The 17,747-nt window shown below is 38.4% G+C and overlaps 1 protein-coding gene across 3 annotated transcripts in view; it reads left to right on the top strand.

The window, feature by feature from the left end:
* Positions 1 to 17,747, top strand: part of EIF2B3 (eukaryotic translation initiation factor 2B subunit gamma) — a 222,993-nt gene that overhangs the window by 11,124 nt on the left and 194,122 nt on the right. For all 3 annotated transcript variants that reach the window (XM_037827384.1, XM_037827385.1, XM_037827386.1), the window contains exon 3: positions 17,212 to 17,357. In XM_037827384.1, the coding sequence (XP_037683312.1) occupies positions 17,212 to 17,357 (146 nt within the window). The remainder of the gene's footprint in view (positions 1 to 17,211; positions 17,358 to 17,747) is intronic.

The following is a 17,747-nucleotide window of genomic DNA, read 5'->3' on the forward strand; positions in this document are numbered from 1 at the left end:
GTTTTCCTGTTCTCGATTGCATTTATTTCTGCTCTAATCTTTGTTATTTCTTCCCTTCTGCTTGCTTTGGGGTTAGTTTGCTGTTCTTTCTCTAATTCCTCCAGGTGAGCAGTTAACTCTTCAATTTTTGCTCTCTCTTCTCTTTTAATATAGGCATTTAGGGCAATAAATTTCCCTCTCAGCACCGCCTTTGCTGCATCCCATAAGTTTTGATAAGTTGTGTTTTCATTGTCATTTGCCTTGAGGTATTTACTAATTTCTCTTGTAATTTCTTCCTTTACCCACTGGTTTTCTAAGAGGGTGTTGTTTAGCCTCCATATGTTTGTGAATTTTCTGACCTTCTGCCTTTTATTTATTTCCAACTTCATTCCATTGTGGTCTGAGAAAGTGTTTTGTATAATATCAATATTTTTAAATTTGTTGAGACTTGCTTTGTGACCCAACATGTGGTCTATCCTAGAGAATGTTCCATGAGCACTTGAGAAAAAAGTGTATCCTGCTGTTGTTGGATGTAGTGTTGTATAAATGTCTGTTAAGTCTAGTTCATTTATCATACAATTCAACATCTCTGTTTCTTTAGTGATCCTCTGTCTAGATGTTCTATCCATTGATGAGAGTGGTGTATTGAAGTCTCCAACTATTATTGTAGAGGTATCTATTTCTCCTTTCAGTGATCGCAGTGTTTGCCTCATGAATTTTGGGGCATTCTGGTTTGGTGCATAAATATTTATGACTGTTATGTTTTCTTGATGAATTGACCCTTTTATTAATATATAGTGTCCTTCTTTGTCTCTTTTAATTGTTTCGCTTTTGAAGTCTAACTTGTGTGATATTAATATAGCTACTCCCGCTTTTTTCTGGTTGTTGTTTGCATGAAATATCTTTTTCCAGCCTTTCACTTTCAGTCTGTTTGTCCTTGTGAGTAAAGTGAGTTTCTTGTAGACAGCATATAGATGGGTCCTGTTTTTTAATCCATTCTGCCAGTCTGTGTCTTTTTATTGGGGAGTTTAATCCATTTACATTTAGTGTTATTACTGTAAGGGCAGTACTTTCTACTACCATTTTGTTTTTTGGAATTTATATGTCATATCTTATTTTTTCCTCTCCTTTTACCTTTCCTGATAATCTTCATTTCTGCACTCTTCTCCAACTCTCTCTCTCCTGTCTTTTCCTATCAGCCTGTAGCGCTCCCTTTAGTATTTCTTGTAGTGCCAGTCTCTTATTCACAAACTCTCTCAGTGTCTGTTTGTCTGAAAATGTTTTAATCTCTCCCTCATTTTTGAAGGAAAGTTTTGCTGGATATAGAATTCTTGGTTGGCAGTTTTTCTCTTTCAGTATCTTAAATATATCATGCCACTGTCTTCTTGCCTCCATGGTTTCTGCAGAGAAATCTGTACATAGTCTTATTGACTTTCCCTTGTATGTGATGGATTGCTTTTCTCTTGCTGCTTTCAGAATCCTCCCTTTGTCTTTGACATTGGACAATCTGACCAGTAAGTGTCTTGGAGTAGGTCTATTGGGATCTATTCTATTTGGGGTACGTTGTACTTCTTGAATCTCTAATTTTCTGTCTTTTATAAGAGTTGGGAAATTTTCAGTGAATATGTCTTCTATTACTCTTTCTGCCCCTTTTCCCCTCTCTTCTCCTTCTGGGATACCCATAACACGTATATTTGTGCGTTTCATGTTGTCACTCAGCTCCCTAAGACCCTGCTCATATTTTTCCATTTTTTTCACCATCTGTTCTTTTGTGTGTATGAATTCGAATGACCTGTCTTCCAGTTCACTGATCCTTTCTTCTGCCTGTTCAAATCTACTGCTGTGTCCCTTCATTGTGTTTTTCTTCTCCTCCATTGTGGCCTTCATTCCCATGAGTTCTGCCATTTGTTTTTTTAAGTTTATGAATTCTTCTTTATGGTCAGCCAGTGTCTTCTTTATATCCTTCAGCTCTTTTGCTATATCTTCCTTCATTTCATCAAATTTATTTAGCATTAGTTGCCTCCACTCCTGTGTCTCAGCTGAGCTATTAGTTTGTTCCTTTGGCTGGTCCATGTTTTCGTGTTTCCTGGTATGGCTTGTTATCTTAAGTTGTCTAGGCATCTGAGTTTCTTGATTAGTTTATTTTGGAGCTTGTTTTATGTCTTTTACCTAGTAGTTTTCTTGTTGGTTGGCTTTGTTTTCTGGCCTCTGTTATTCAGTTCAGCTTATTCTAGACCTCTAACTTAGGTTCTATTTAGTTGATCAGAATTTTTCCCCTCTTGTTTTTTCTGTTTCTTGCTCTGCCTCTATGTAACCTTTTTGTGAGTGGGTCTCCTCAGATATGGTCTACCCTAGTCAGATTTTCCCAGTCTAGTGAGGCCCAGGTCTGAGTGGGAGGGTATGGAGTTTTCCTGAGAATGAGACCCTCCTATGAGGCCTTTAGAATTGGTGCTTTTCCTCTCCTGTCCAGCAGGTGGTGCTGGCCAGCCCGCAGCTCCACCACCAGTGTAAGGAGGTGTGGAGCCTTTGGTTCTCCTGGTGACTCTGATCCTGTCGGGGGCGTGGCTGACTGAAGCAATGTTCGCTGCGATCTCAGCTTTTCCTCCAATTCCAAACTTGTGTCCAATGTGTGACTGGTTACTGGAGACCCCGAAAACACTGTTTCATATAGTTCTTGGGTAATTGCCAGCTGCTCTAGGGGAGAGACGAAATTCTGCTCCTCACCACTCCGCCATCTTACCCCACCTCCTCCTGCAAATAGTTTTTTATCATCTGCCCAACATAGTCTGGAATGTATCAGGGTATTAAATTAAGCTATATAGAATTACAAGATCTCATTCCCTATTCTAGGGTCCATGTCTTTAGGTTGTTTAAATTAACTGGCCAGACAGGTTAAGTTAGATTGTGTGCTACAGAAAATTTAAATTTTGTACAAAATAAACATCTCTTCCTTGGTCTCACACAGGAGGTGAAGTTTTAAAATAAAGACATTATCATCCTTTACCCTTTATTCTTGTTTACCTTAGTCCCAACCTGCTCAGCTTTGTTCATATCTCTAATTTAAGTCTGATCTCTTTTTTGGCTTCTTTAAGAGTACCTGTATGGAGTAATGCTGACTTTCAGACCTGCAGAACTCTACCTCTGAGTCTTAGGTGTCACACAAGCACCCAAAGCCCAGGGAAATACCAGGTTATACACATGTTGCACGGCACCTCAGTTTAGAAACAACATTTAAAACTCAGGAACAATATTTGTCCTTTTGTTTCTGGCTTATTTTGCTCAACACAATGTCTACCTGGTTCATTCACCTCATTCCATGCCTCACAACTTCATTCCTTTCTGTAGCCACACACTATTCCATCATTTGTTTACACCACAGTTGCCCTTCTGCTCCTCAGTCGATGTACCCTTTAGTTGCCTCCATCCATTGGCTATCGTGAACAATGCAGCCATAAACATCAATATGCCAGTGTCTTTTCCAGTCTCTGCTTTCAGTTCTTCTGAGTATATTCCCAGTGTTGGGATTACCTGTTCATTTGGAAAACCTATACTTAGCCTCCTGTGGATCTGCCACATTGCCCTCTAGAGGGGTTGCACCATTCTGCTACCCAACCAGCACTGAATAGGTATATCTCTCTCTCCACATTTTCTCTAGCACTTGAATCTTTCTATTTATTTATTTATTTATTTATTTATTTATTTATTTATTTATTTATTTAGAATCTGCAGATTTTGTTGACATATAGTCACATAACATATTCTATCCAAAATAAACAATCACTCTCAATTTTAGATAATTTTCATTGCTCCAAAGAGGAAAATAACAGACACAGCCACACCAAAGAGAAAACCCAAAATATCCCATAACTCTTACCCAACCCCCAGTTACTTACCCCTAGTGTTGGTGTGGTACTAGTGAGGTATTGCTGTTAAATATAGTCCAGAGCATACAATAGATAGTTTTTTCCCATATACTACTCTATTATTAACTCTTTGTATGTGTGTCATACCTTTGAAGTAGTTCATGAAAGAGCTTATTTATATTTGCAGTGCTAATAATGAGATGCATGACTTTAAACAACCCCTTTCAATCTTACTCAGCTTCAATACAACACTATTACTTATAATCTCACTAATGGCCTACCATCACCTCTATCCGTTCTCATACATTTAAGTTCAACTTTGTTAACAAGTCTGTACATATTAGGTAACCGTTCCCCATTGTCTAGTTTCTGTCTATCTCTAGGTCCCCTATATTCTACATTATAAAACTCTTAGGTTTGCATTTTTTAGGGAGTTCATATTAGTGAGATCATACCATATCTGTCCTTTTGTGTCTGGCTTATTTCACTCAGCATTGTGTCCTCAAAGTTCATCCATGCTGTCACATGCTTTAGGACCTCATTCTTTCTTACTGCTGCATAATATTCCATCGAATGTTGTTCCAGTTTACTAGAGCTGCCGTTATGCAAAATATCAGAAATGGATTGTTTTTTTTTTTTTTTTGAAATTATTTCAACATATAGGACAGTTGCAAATACAATACAAACCCCATACAGAGAACTCCAGCACCCCCCCACCCCCAGATATCCGTATCTACCAATTTTACATTTTGCTACCTTTGCAGTACCTTTCTCTCTTTCCTTCCTTCCTTCCTTCCTTCCTTCCTTCCTTCCTTCCTTCCTTCCTCCCTCTCTCCCCCTCCCCCCTCTTTCTTTCAACTATATCTATTATATTTCTATCAATTATCTATCTACCCATTTATCATTTTCTGAACATTTGAGAGCAGGCTGCATATATCATACTCCTTGAACTCATAACATTTCCATGTACATTTCCTATGAACAAGGATATTCACTTATGTCATTAGCTTAACTGCAGTTAATTCAAGAAAATTAATATGGATATATAGCTTAAATTCTATATTCCCATTTTTCCTTATGCCCCCTTTGAGCTTTTCTCCATTCTTAGATCCACTCCAGTATCATATATTGCATTGATTGTCATTAACTCTTAAATAACTTTTTTAAATTAATTATATCAAAAAAATTTTTTTAAAAAAGGTATACAGTAAAAAACATTGCAAGCAAACCATAACAAGGGAGTAAGAAAAAGACAACTAACATAAAATAACTACTTTACTTCCAACATGTTCCTACTCTAACCCAAGAAGATAACCTAATATAGCAACATTTCTGTGAACTTGTTCCTCCCATACCCATCTAAAATTAACAAACCATAGTCATTCCTGGGCATTCCCAGAATGTTAAATTTACCCGCGATAGCTTATCTGTTCTTATAGGGTTATCATTTCCCCTTCATTAATTGCCCTCTATCGCTAGTTCCCCTACATTCTACATTATAAACTATTTATTTTAGGAGTGTGTTGTTTAACCTCCAGGTGTTTGTGAATTTCCTGTCTCTGATGGTTATTGACTTCTAATTATATTCCATTTTGGTCACAGAATGTGCTATGAATAATTTCAATTTTTTTTTTAATTTATTGAGGCTTGCTTTATGTCCCAGCATATGGTCTATTCTGGAGAAAGTTCCGTGATCCCTAGAGAAGAATGTATATCCTGGTGATTTGGGATGTGATGTTCTATATATCTCTGTTAAATCAAATTCATTTATCAGATTGTTTAGGTTTTCAGTTTCCTTATTGGTCTTCTGTCTGGTTGATCTGTCTATAGGAGAAAGTGATGTGTTGAAGTCTTCCACAATTATTTGTGGAAACATCCATTGCATCCTTTAGTTTTGCCAGAGTTTGTCTCATGTATTTGGTGGCACCCTTGATTGGGTGCATAAACTTTTATAATTGTTATTTCTTCTTGTTGAATTGCCCCTTTTATTAGTATGTAGTGGCCTTCTTTGTCTCTCATAACCTCCTTGCATTTAAAGTCTATTTTATCTGAGATTAGTATTGCTACTCTTGCTTTCTTTTGGCTGTAGCTTGCATGAAATATCTTTTCCCATCTGTTCTAGTTTGCTAATGCTGCTGGAATGCAAAACACCAGAGATGGATTGACTTTTATAAAAGGGGGTTTATTTGGTTACACAGTTACAGTCTTAAGGCTATAAAGTGTCCAAGGTAAACACATCAGCAATCGGGTACCTTCACTGGAGGGTGGACAATGGTGTCCAGAAAACCTCCGTTAGCTGGGAAGGCACATGGCTGGCATCTGCTCTAAAGTTCTGTTTTCAAAATGGCTTTCTCCCAGGAGATTCCTCTCTAGGCAGCAGTTCCTCAAAAATGTCACTCTTAGTTGCACTTGGGGTATTTGTCCTCTCTTAGCTTCTCTGGAGCAAGAGTCTGCTTTTGACGGCTGTCTTCAAAATGTCTCTGATCTGCAGCTCCTGTGCTTTCTTCAAAGTGTCCCTCTTGGCTATAGCAGCTTGCTCCTTCTGTCTGATCTTATATAGTGCTCCAGTAATTTAATTCAGATCCACCCTGAATGGGCGGGGCAACACCTCCATGGAAATTATCCAGAGTCATCACCCACAGTTGGGTGGGGCACATCTCCATGGAAACACTCAAAGAATTGCAATCTAATTAATACTGATAGGTCTGCCCACACAAGATTACATCAAAGATAAATGGCGTTTGAGGGGGCATAATTCATTCAAACTGACACACCATCCTTTCACTTTCAATTTGTGTCCCTGTGTCTAAGATGAGTCTCTTGTATGCAGCATATTGATGGTTCATATTTTTTGATCCATTCTGCCAATCTTTATCTTTTAATTGGGGAGTTTAATCCATTTACATACAATGTTATTACTGTGAAGGCATTTCTTGAATCAGCCATCCTATTCTTTGGTTTATGTTTGTCAGATATATTTTATCCCTCTCTCTCTTAATGTCATTTAATGAACCAATATTGAATCTCTTTAGTACTGAACCTTTCTCCGTATCTCTCCTTTCTTTGTTTCTCTGTTGGTAGGGCTTCCTTTAGTATCTGAAATAGGGCAGGACTTTTATTAGCAAAATCTCTCAGCATTTGTTTGTGAAAAATGTAAGCTCTCCCTCAAATTTGAAGGAGAGCTTTGTTGGATAAAGTATTCTTGGTTGGAAATTTTTCTCTCTCAGAATTTTAAATATGTCATGCCACTGCCTTCTGGCCTCCATGGTGGCCGCTGAGTAGTCACTACTTAGTCTTATGTTGTTTCCTTTGTATGTGGTGAATTTCTTTTCTCTTGCTGCTTTCAGAACTTGCTCCTTCTCTTCAGTATTTGAGAGTCTGATCAGAATATGTCTTGGAGTGGGTTTATTTGGATTTATTCTATTTGGAGTTCGCTGGGCATTTATGCTTTGTATATTTATATTGTATAGAAGGTTGGGAAGTTTTCCCCAACAATTTCTTTGAATACGCTTTCTAGACCTTTACCCTTCTCTTCCCCTTCTGGGACACCAATGAGTCTTATATTTGGATGTTTTATTTTATCTATCATATCCCTGAGGTCTATTTCAATTTTTTCGATTTTTTTCCCCATTCTTTCTTTTTTTCTTTCATTTTCCGTTCTGTGGTCCTCAGAGTCGCTGATTTGTTGTTCAGTTTCCACTAGCCTTGTACTATGAGTATCCAGAATCTTTTTTAATTTGGTCAGCAGTTTCTTTTATTTCCATAAGGTCATCTATTTTTTTTTATTTACTCTTGCAGTTTCTTCTTTATGCTCTTCTAGGGTCTTCTTCATGTCCTTTATATCCTGTGCCATGCTCTTGTTGTTTGTCTGTAGTTCTTTGATTAATTGTGCCAAGTACTGTGTGTCTTCTGATCTTTTGATTTGGGTGTTTGGGTTTGGGTTATCCATATCGTCTGGTTTTATCATATGCTTTAAAATTTTCTGTTGTTTTTGGCCTCTTGGCATTTGCTTTACTTGATAGGGTTCTTTTAGGATATGTAGGACTATTCACAGGCTTATCTCTAATCTGTCAGAGCTACAGCTTGGTGGCGTGCACTTTCTCTGACTAACCAGTAGATGGTGTCCGTGAGTCACCTATTCCCCTCAAGTCAGTTCTCCCCAACTTTGTCTTTGTGATGTGTGGGGGTCTGATTCTTGTGGGGTGAAATTGGTGCACCAAGTTTGGGTGTGTTGTTGGTGCTGTCCACCCTGAATGTGGGGTGTGTGTCTGAGTGGTTAGGAAGGGAGGGCAGCTTTTATAACAATCAAACGTCCCAGGTGTTTCTGGAGATTTAAGGCTGTTGCAAGAGTCTAAACCTTCATTTCAGTCTCGCCACAGATTGTCTCTGCCGCTGACCCACAGGTCTTTGGTACTGGCATATGGTCCCTGGGATTTCCAAGTGGGTCCCTCTTCCAACCCATGCTCTTTTAGGGAAGGCTGTGCTATGTCACAAGTGTGCGCCATCCGTCAAGGGGAAGTTCTGGGCCATCGGGCTGTGTAGGGGCGTTCCCAGCCTGCTGAAAGGATGGCTGAATGGGGCGTGTTAATTTCCCCCTTTTTGCACAGCTCTGCCTTCCCAGCTCCGGGACAATTAGCTGTGGGTACACAAAAGGCTATTGTCAACGCCTGATATTGTGGCATGTACGTGTGTTGCTGGAAACACTTCCTGTCACACTGGGTTTTTTGGTGCTGCTCTGGACTGTGGCTCCAGCGCCAGGCAGGAGCATTTCCAGCCCGCCGGGAAGATGGCTGCAAGGGGCGTGGTGTTTTTTCCCCTTTTGTCTCACCTCTGCCTGCCTCACTCCAAGACAATTAGCAGCAGGTGCACGAAAGGCTATCTTCCATGCTAGATACTGAGGCGTTTGCACAGCCTATCCCTGCCGTGCTTCACTGTGTGGTTCTCGCTGCCATATTTGCAGCCGCTTTTGGGTTTTTTTAACAAAGAACTAGTCCACCTCCAAATGCCAACCCTCGTTTTCCCCACACTGCAGTGTGGCTGCTGGACATTCAGCGGCTTATTCACTCGTTTCAGAACACAGACTCCCAGTTTCACAAAGTGCGTGGTCCCTGTAGATTTAGCAGACCTTATACAGTTGGTACATTGCTGGAACTGATGTTCTAGGTCACTTTCTGGCTCTTATCTGGTATTTTTCATGGAGGTGTTTTTTTGCCCTGTCTTTCCTAGCCGCCATCTAGGTTCTCCCTGGATTGGCTTTTATAAAGGGGATTTATTAGGTTATAACTTTACAGTTCTAAGGCCATAAAAGTGTCCATACTAAGGCATCAGTAAGAGGATACCTTCACTGAAGAATGGCCGATGGCATCCGGAAAGGCACGTGGCTGGTGTCTTATGTTGTGTGTACAGGTTGTGTTTCAAAGTGATTTTCTCCAAAATGTCTCTGGGCTTCTGTCTTTGCTCCTCTCTCTCAGCTCCTTTTTAAGATGAGTTTGAGCAGGAATAGTGTTAGTTCTTTTGGAATGTTTGGTAAAATTTCCCTGTGAAGCCATCTGACCCTGGGCTTTTCTTTGTAGGGAGGTTTTTGATGATTAATTGAATCTTTTTACTTGTGATTGGTTTGTTGAGGTCTTCTATTTCTTCTCGAGTCAGTATGGTTTGTTCATGTGTTTCTAGGAAAATGCCTGTTTCCTCTAAGTTGTCTAGTTTATTGGTGTGCAGTTGTTCATAGTATACTTTTATGATTTTTTTTTATTTCTTTGGGAATCCATGGTAATGGCCCCCCTATCGTTTCTGGTTTTATTTGCATCTTCTATCTTTTTTACTTCTACTTAGTCAGTCTAGCTAAGGGTTTGTCAATCTTGTTGATCTTCTCAAAGAACCAACTTTTGGTTTTATTTATTCTCTCTATTGTTTTTTTGTTCTCCAGAACATTTATTTCTGCTTTAATCTTTCTTATTTCTTTTCTTCTTCTTGTTTTAGGGTTAGTTTGCTTTTCTTTCTCTAGCTTCTTCAGTTGTTCAGTTAGGTCTTTTGTTTTAGCTCTTTTTTTGTTTTTGATATATTCGTTTAGAGTTATAAATTTCTCTCTCGGCACTGCCTTCACTGCATCCCACAGGTTTTGATACGTTGTAGGCTTGTTTTTATTTGTCTCCAAATATTTACCTATTTCTCTTGCAATTTCCTCTTTGACCCACAGATTGTTTAAGAGTATATTGTTTAATTTTGATATATTTGTGAAAGTTCTGGTTCTTTGGTAGTATTGATTTCTAGCTGCATTCCAATGTGGTCAGAGAAAGTGCTTTCAGTAATTTCAGTCTTTTCATATTTATTGAGACCTGTTTTGTGCTTCAGCATATGATCTATCCTGGAGAACATTCCATGAGCACTAGAGAAGAATGTATATCCTGATGATTTGGGATGCAATGATCTATATATGTCTGTTAGGTCTAATTTATCACATTGTTTCGATTCTGTATTTCCTTATTGATCCTCTATCTGATTGTTCTACCTATAGAGGAGAGTAGTATATTGAAGTCTCCCACTGTTGTTGTAGAAACAGCTGTTGCTCCCTTCATTTTTGCCCAGGTTTGCCTCATGAACTTTGGAGCTCCTTGGTTGGGTGCTTAAACATTTATGATTTTTATTTCTTCTTGGTGAATTGTCCCTTTTATTAATATATAGTTGCCTTCCTTGTCTCTTACGATATTGCGCCAGTTTGGATGTATTATTTCCCCCAAAATGCCATGTTCTTTAATGCAGTCTTGTGGGGGCAGACATATTGGTGTTGATTAGGTTAGAATCCTTTGAGTGTTTCCTTGGAGATGTGACTTAATTAACCATGAGTGAAATGTTTGATTGGATCATTTCCATGGAAGTATGGGCCCCTCTCATTCAGGGTGGGTCTCTATTTGATTACTGGAGTCCTATAAAAGAGCTCACAAACAGAAGGACCTCAGAGCAGCTGAGAGTGACATTTTGGAGAGCAGCTGAGAGAAACATTTTGGAGATTACCGCTGAAAGCAGACTGTTGCTGAAACTTTGGAGATGCTAGCCCAGAGTTTGCTCCAGAGAAGCTAAGAGAGGACAGATGCCCCAACAGCAACATTTTGAAGAACACACAGGAGCTGAGAGAAGAGCTAGAACACAACTCTGAATCAGCAGACACCAGCAACGTGCTTTCCCAGCTAACAGAGGTTTTCCAGATGCCATTGGCCTTCCTTCAGTGAAGGTATACTCATGTTGCAGCCTTAATTTGGACATTTTCATGGCCTACACTGTAAGTTTGTAACCAAATAAACCCCGTTTATAAAAGGTAATCCATTTCTGGTATTTTGTATAACAGCAGCATTAGCAAACTGGAACAGACATCTTTGCATTTAAAGTCTATTTAATCTACTAATATATCTATCCCTGCTGTCTTTTGGTTACAGCTTGTGTGGGATTTTTTTTTCCAATCCTTTCACTTTCAATCTGTTTGTATCCTTGGGTCTAAGATGAGTCTCTTATAAACAGCATATAGATGGTTCATACTTTTTAATCCATTCTGCCAATCTCTGTCTTTTAATTGCGGAGTTTACTCTATTCACATTCAAAGTTATTACTGTAAAAGGTGGTACTTGAACCAATCATCTTATCCTTTGGTATTTATTTGTCAGATCTATTTTTTCCCTCGCTCTCTTTTTATCCTTTAAGTTACCCTTACTTCATACTCTTCAATTCTGTGCCCTTCTCCAGACCGCTCTCTCCTGTCTTTGTTTTTGTTTTTTTTCAGCTGACAGAATTCCCTTTTTATTTCTTGCAGGGCAGGTCTCTTGTTAACAAAGAAACTGAAAATTTTAAACCCTCCTTCCTTTTTGAAGGACTGCTTTGCTGGATAAAGAATTCTTGGCTGGCAAATTTTCTCTTTCAGAACCTTAAATATGTCATACCACTGCCTTCTCGTCTCCATGGTGCCCACTGAGTAGTCAGTGCTTAGTCTATTGTGGTTTCCCTTGTATCTGTAGCATTTGACAGTCTGATTAGTATATGTCTTAGAGTGGGTCTATCTGGATTTATTCTATTTGGAGTTCATTGGGCTTCTTTAATTTGCATATTTATGTCATTTATGAGGGTTGGGAAAATTTCCCCAACTATGTCATCAAATTCTCTTCCTGGCCCTTTACTCTTCTCTTCTCCTTCTGGGATGCCAATGAGTCTTATATTTGCACGCTTCATGTTGTCCATCATTTCCCTGAGCTCCAATTCAAATCTTTCCATCTTTTTCAACAGTTGTTCTTTTGTGCATTCATGTTCAATTGCTGTGTCCTCGAATTCGTTTATTCTTTCTTCTGCTCTTCTTCTTAAGTCTTTTGTTGTGTGTCTCTAGTATATTTTTGTTTTTTTATTTTTTGTTTTTTCTAGTATATTTTAATTCGATCCACAGTATCTTTCATTTCCTTAAGGTCTACGATTTTTCTATGTACTCTTGCAAGTTCTTCTTTATGCTCTAATAGTGTCTTCTTGATGTCCTTTGTGTCTTTAACCAACCCACTGAAGTTATTTTGGAGATTTGTATATCCTTCTTTGGTTGTTCCAAATTCTGTGCCTCCTCCAGTTTTTTAATTTGGTCATTTGGCTTGGTCGTATCTTCTTGCGTCTTGTGCTATATGATTTTCTGCTGATTTTTCGGCATTTGATTATCTTGATAAGGTTATTTTGAAAGTCGATTTTCCTTGCTCACGTAAGATTTTATAGTTGCTTGGGTTGGCATTGAAGGTCTTCTTTGGCACTTGGTTTATCAGTAATTCCCTGCCAGACTGAGGCCAAGGCCTCCTGCCAGAGAAGGAAGTCTATTTGGACATCTGCAGAGGATTTAGCAGGACAACAATTTGCCAGAGTGTACTTTCCCTGTCTTCCCAGTTGATGGTGCTGTTGGGTCACCTCTTCCCTTCAAGCCTGCTTTTCCCTGACTATGGCAACCCACTGGGCAGTGTCCAAACCTAGTGAAAATCCCAATGATGCAGCAGGTCTCCATGTTGTTGGAAATTGGTAACCCCAGGGGTGGGGGGTAGGTGCTGTGCAGTTTGCTGGAGAATCTGCTTGAGGGCATGATGGGTTTGGTGATATTCAGTCTTCTGAGTGGGATAACCTTGAGCTATGAGACTGAGATTTTTACCTTCCCCAACCCTCAGCCACTTCAGATGCACACTGCTATTCATTGGCTTGCAAGATCCCTGCCTGCCATGAACCCATGGGTCCCTGGGTGGGGGAGAGGTCCTCTTTGTGCTTCTGTGTGGCTCTGTCCCATGTCTCTTCCTCTCTGCCTGTATCTGCCATGAGTGCCATGGGCCTCTGTGGAGAAAGGATGCAGGCTGCGGAACAGAGCATCTCTTTCACCTATTTGTCAGATTGGCTCTGCTGTGCTTTGCGTCCCATCTCTTTCCTTGGGCAGAACCCCAGTTTTCCCCCAAACCAGGCTCCTTCAGTGGTTTGCCTAAGGATTGGTGGGTAGGCACTGCACCCCACACCAAGGTCTCTGTGTGTGGCTAAAATTAGTCTATTGGTTCCCAAATTCCCATACGGGTGCTTCTGGCTGTGGGATTGAGACGGGTGTACTCCCGAGCTAGTTGTGGTTATGGCAGTATGGGAGTGCTCATTTCCTCCCTCACCCACTCCGGCCGGCAGAGAGCAGGCAGCCTCAGAGGCTGTTGCAATTAAATAAACTCATCCCTTCCTTTCAGTCATAAATTCTACACGTTTTCATCCAGTTCCCCCTTTTGTAAAGTAGAAGTCCTTCGCTGGCCACTCATACCCTGGAGCTGCTGTCCCGGCCATTTTCTTCCTTGTCTTTAGTTGTTCCATGGTGGAGAAGTTAGCTCTGCCTCTCCTATTCCACCGTCTTCCCAGAAGTTCAGCAGTGTTTTGTGGTTTTCAGGGTACAGGTCTTACACATATTTTGTTAATTTTTCTAAGTAGTTTAAGTTTTTGATGCTATTGTAAATGATGTTTTTTAAACTTTAATTTCAAGTTTGTTGTATATCAAAATGCAACTGATATTTTTTATCTTGATTTGATATTGTGCAACTTATCTAAACTCACTTATTATTATTTCTAGTAGCATTTTGTAGATTCCATAGGATTATCTGCAGTTTTAGAACATTTCACCAAAAATAAAGCAGTATCCACATCTCTTTCAAGTATTCAGAACTTTTTACCAAGATAACTCTTAGTCTTGAGAATAAAACAGATCTCAGTAAATGTATAGGGATTAAAATCATACAAAATATGTTCCTTAGACCATAGTGGAATTAAGTTGAAATCAGTAATGGAAAATCCCTAAGTGTTTGGAAATTAAACCACACACTTTAAATAACCCACTGATCAAAGCAGAAATTATAAGGGAAATTAGAGAATATTTTGAATTTATTGAAAATGAAAACACAAACCTATTAAATTTAGAGAAAGATATAACTAAAGTATTGCTTAGAGGGCTTAGGGAGAAATTTATAGCATTAAATACTTATATTAGAAAAGAAGAAATGTCCTCAAAATGATGATCTAAACTTCTACTCTAAGAATCTAGAAAAAAAGAGCAAACAAAACCTAAAGTGGGCAGAAAGAAGGGAATAGAAAAAATAAGAGCAAAATAAATGAAATAGAAAAAAAATTAGAGAAAATCAATAAAACCGAAACTTGGTTTTTTGAAAAGATTAATAATAAATTTGTTAAATCTCTAGCCAGACTGATCAGGAAAAGGGGGAAGAAATAAATTACTAATATCAGGAATGAGAGAGGGGACATCACTACAGATTCTACAGACATTAAAAAGATAAGGGAATGTGATGAACAAGTTTATGGTGATAAATTTGAAAGCTTCAATTTAGACAATCTTACATGTTAGAAGATTGTTTTGGAAGCTGTATGAAGGACAGATTTGAAAGAGTCAAGACTAAAAGCAGGGAGACAAGTTTGGAAGTCAATATAAAAGTCCATGCCCACAATGAAGAGGACGTGAACTAGAAGAATAGCGTTAAGGATGGAGAAGAGGGAATTAAGGAATTCAGCTTTAGCCACATTGAGTTTGAGATGTCCTGTAGTTAAATAGACCAAATCAGAGTTACTAGATGGAGGTGGTACCAGATCCTAGGGCTCAGTCTTATGGTCCACTATAAAAATTGCCTTCCTGATACAGATCCATAACCATTTTTATGCAGTAGTCTGTATGACAGTGGTTGCATTAGTCAGGGTTCTCCAGGGAAACAGAACCAATAGGAGATGTGTGTGTGTGTGTGTGTGTGTGTGTGTGTGTGTGAATAATGTTTATATAATATAAATAGTATAAAATTTATTATAGGAATTGGCTTACATAGCTTTGGGGATGGGCAAATCCAAATTCTGTAGAGCAGGCCACAAGTTGGGAACTCCAATGAAGGTTTTTAATGAATTCCCTAGAAGAAGCTGGCTGGTTGAAGTAGAGATGGAAATTCTTTCTGACTGCTGAAATAATCAGTTCTCCTTTTAAAGCCTTCAACTGATTGGATGAGACTTCTCTCATTGTTGAAGCCAGTCTCCTCAGTTGATTATAGATGTAATTAGCCATAGATGCAATCAACTTACTGATAATTTTAAATACACGAAATATCCCCTCAGCAGCAATCAGACCAGTGCTTGCTTGACCAAACAACTGGACATCATATCCTAGCCAAGTTGACACATGACCTTAACCATCACATTGGTAGTAAGATATGTTTTGGAAGACATTTTCTCTTTAGAGCTCAGTCTCACAGTTGAGGAATACACCTTAACATACTTAAAATATCCTCTACTTCCCTTTAGTAAATCCTCATGAATTTATCATTCATAACTTTTTTTTAACTTTTGCTATTTATTTAGCTCACACTTGGAAGTGTGATATATTTATAAGAAAGAAAAATTCCTTCTCACTGAAGCTGACTCAGAATTTGGGGAGTGCCCCCTAAACATAGGATTCTAGAGTTTAGTAGCCAAGCTTATGTTCACTCTGTTCACATTGTTCATGATTTTAGAGAAGTTAACGTAGCAAGGGAAACAGAACCAAACAGAAGAGTCTTGATCCAATTAGTAAACCAGCTGTCTCATATATGGAATTACCCTCTACATTCTAAACATCCTCCCTGACCTGTGGAAATGTCGCCTTCTCTTTGAAACCTCCCAAGCAGCATTAATTATCCTTTACTCTATTCTTCCATTGCACTGTTTTTTTTCTATTTTAGCACCTCTTGAGGCCTGTTTTATGTTGTAGTTAGTAGTATGGGAGACTCTCATCTTCCTGATAAAAGAGACTCTGATTCATCTTTGTAAAGACGTAAAATGCTGAAGTTTACATATATATGTAATAAAGAAATTTTTGTTGAACTTGAATTCATCATGGCCATCCCTTCCAAGAAGCCTTCCCTAATTAACCATTCCATGTCTAATTTCTCCTTAAGTTTCTTGAGAATTGGAACCTAAGTTAATTTCCAAACCCTCAGTGCCTATTTATCATTTATATATTAAATAAATTTCTATTCGTTGGACTGAATAAGTGAGTTAGTGACTAAATACAAGCTGGGTGAAGAGAGGGAGAAAGAAAAAGAAGGAAGTGTGATTAAATGTTTTTGAAAGAGAAATTACGAGAGGAAGGAAGAGAAGAGAAAGGAAGAAAATAGAAAAGAAAAAAAAATGATTGTACTGAAAGGGAGAGATGATTTTGACCTGAAGGGCTATTATGGAGCAAGTGAAAATTGTTGGAGAGATACTAAAATCCAATCATCAACGTCATTCATCATGTTGCACTGGATTACATTATCCCACCTAAGATCCATGACAAAACCCCACATTTTCTGTCACTGGTTTATAGTTGCATGGATAAGGTGGAGATATCTGTTACGTGGAAATTGCCTTTTACTAGGATTCACTGTGATCTTCAGTGAAGCACTAATGGCTGACTGTTGGGAAGCTCTTTCTTGGAGCTGAATGAAGATTTAAAATGAGATCCCGTTTGTATCTGTTTTGGTGAATACTGTTCTGAATTCTCTATGTCAAAGAAGTGGCATAAAGTACATTTGTTAAAGTGTGGCTCAAAGTGTATGCTCTAATCACCTAAACCTGAGTTTAATCTTGGCTCCTTGACTTACAGTTGTGAGACCCTGAGCAAAATCACTTAAAGTCTTTTAGTTCAAGTTTCCTGGTTTGTAAAATGACATTGTTGTAAAAATTAATTGAGAGAATGCGTGTGAAATCATTGACAAGGCTGAATAATATTAGCTATTATTATGTATAGAAATAGATAAAAACTAATTAAAATAGGGAAACCATTTTCTAAAAGAATGAGAGTTTTTGCATTTTTCCTTCTGTTTTCTTTGTGCTATAGAAGTCATTGTGGTTACAACCAGGGATGTACAAAAGGTTCTTTGTGCAGAATTCAAGATGAAAATGAAACCAGATATTGTGTGTATTCCTGATGAGGCTGACAGGGGAACTGCAGATTCTCTGCGCTACATATATTCAAAACTTAAGGTGAGAAAACTATTTCTTTGACTTTTATTTATATTGAAGATAAACCTTAATATTGATGTTTTTCCAGTGCATTAAAATTTACAAAAACATTTTTAAAATACATTCTTTTTAACATTTAGACAACTCAGATTTCCCATTTTAACCACCCTCAAGTGTATAACTCAGTGATATCAATCACATTCACAATATTGTGCTACCATCACTAACTTTTTCATTAATTCAAACAGAATCTTTGTACCCATTAAACAGTAGCTCCCCATTCCCTGCAAATTTCTGCACCCCACTGCCTACCATAGCCCCTGATAATCTGTAATCTACTTTCTGTCTATATGAATTTGCTTATTCTATGTATTTCTTATAAGTGAGATCATATAATGTTCTTTTATGTCT

Source organism: Choloepus didactylus, chromosome 2, assembly GCF_015220235.1.
Source record: "Choloepus didactylus isolate mChoDid1 chromosome 2, mChoDid1.pri, whole genome shotgun sequence".
NCBI lineage: Eukaryota > Metazoa > Chordata > Mammalia > Pilosa > Megalonychidae > Choloepus > Choloepus didactylus.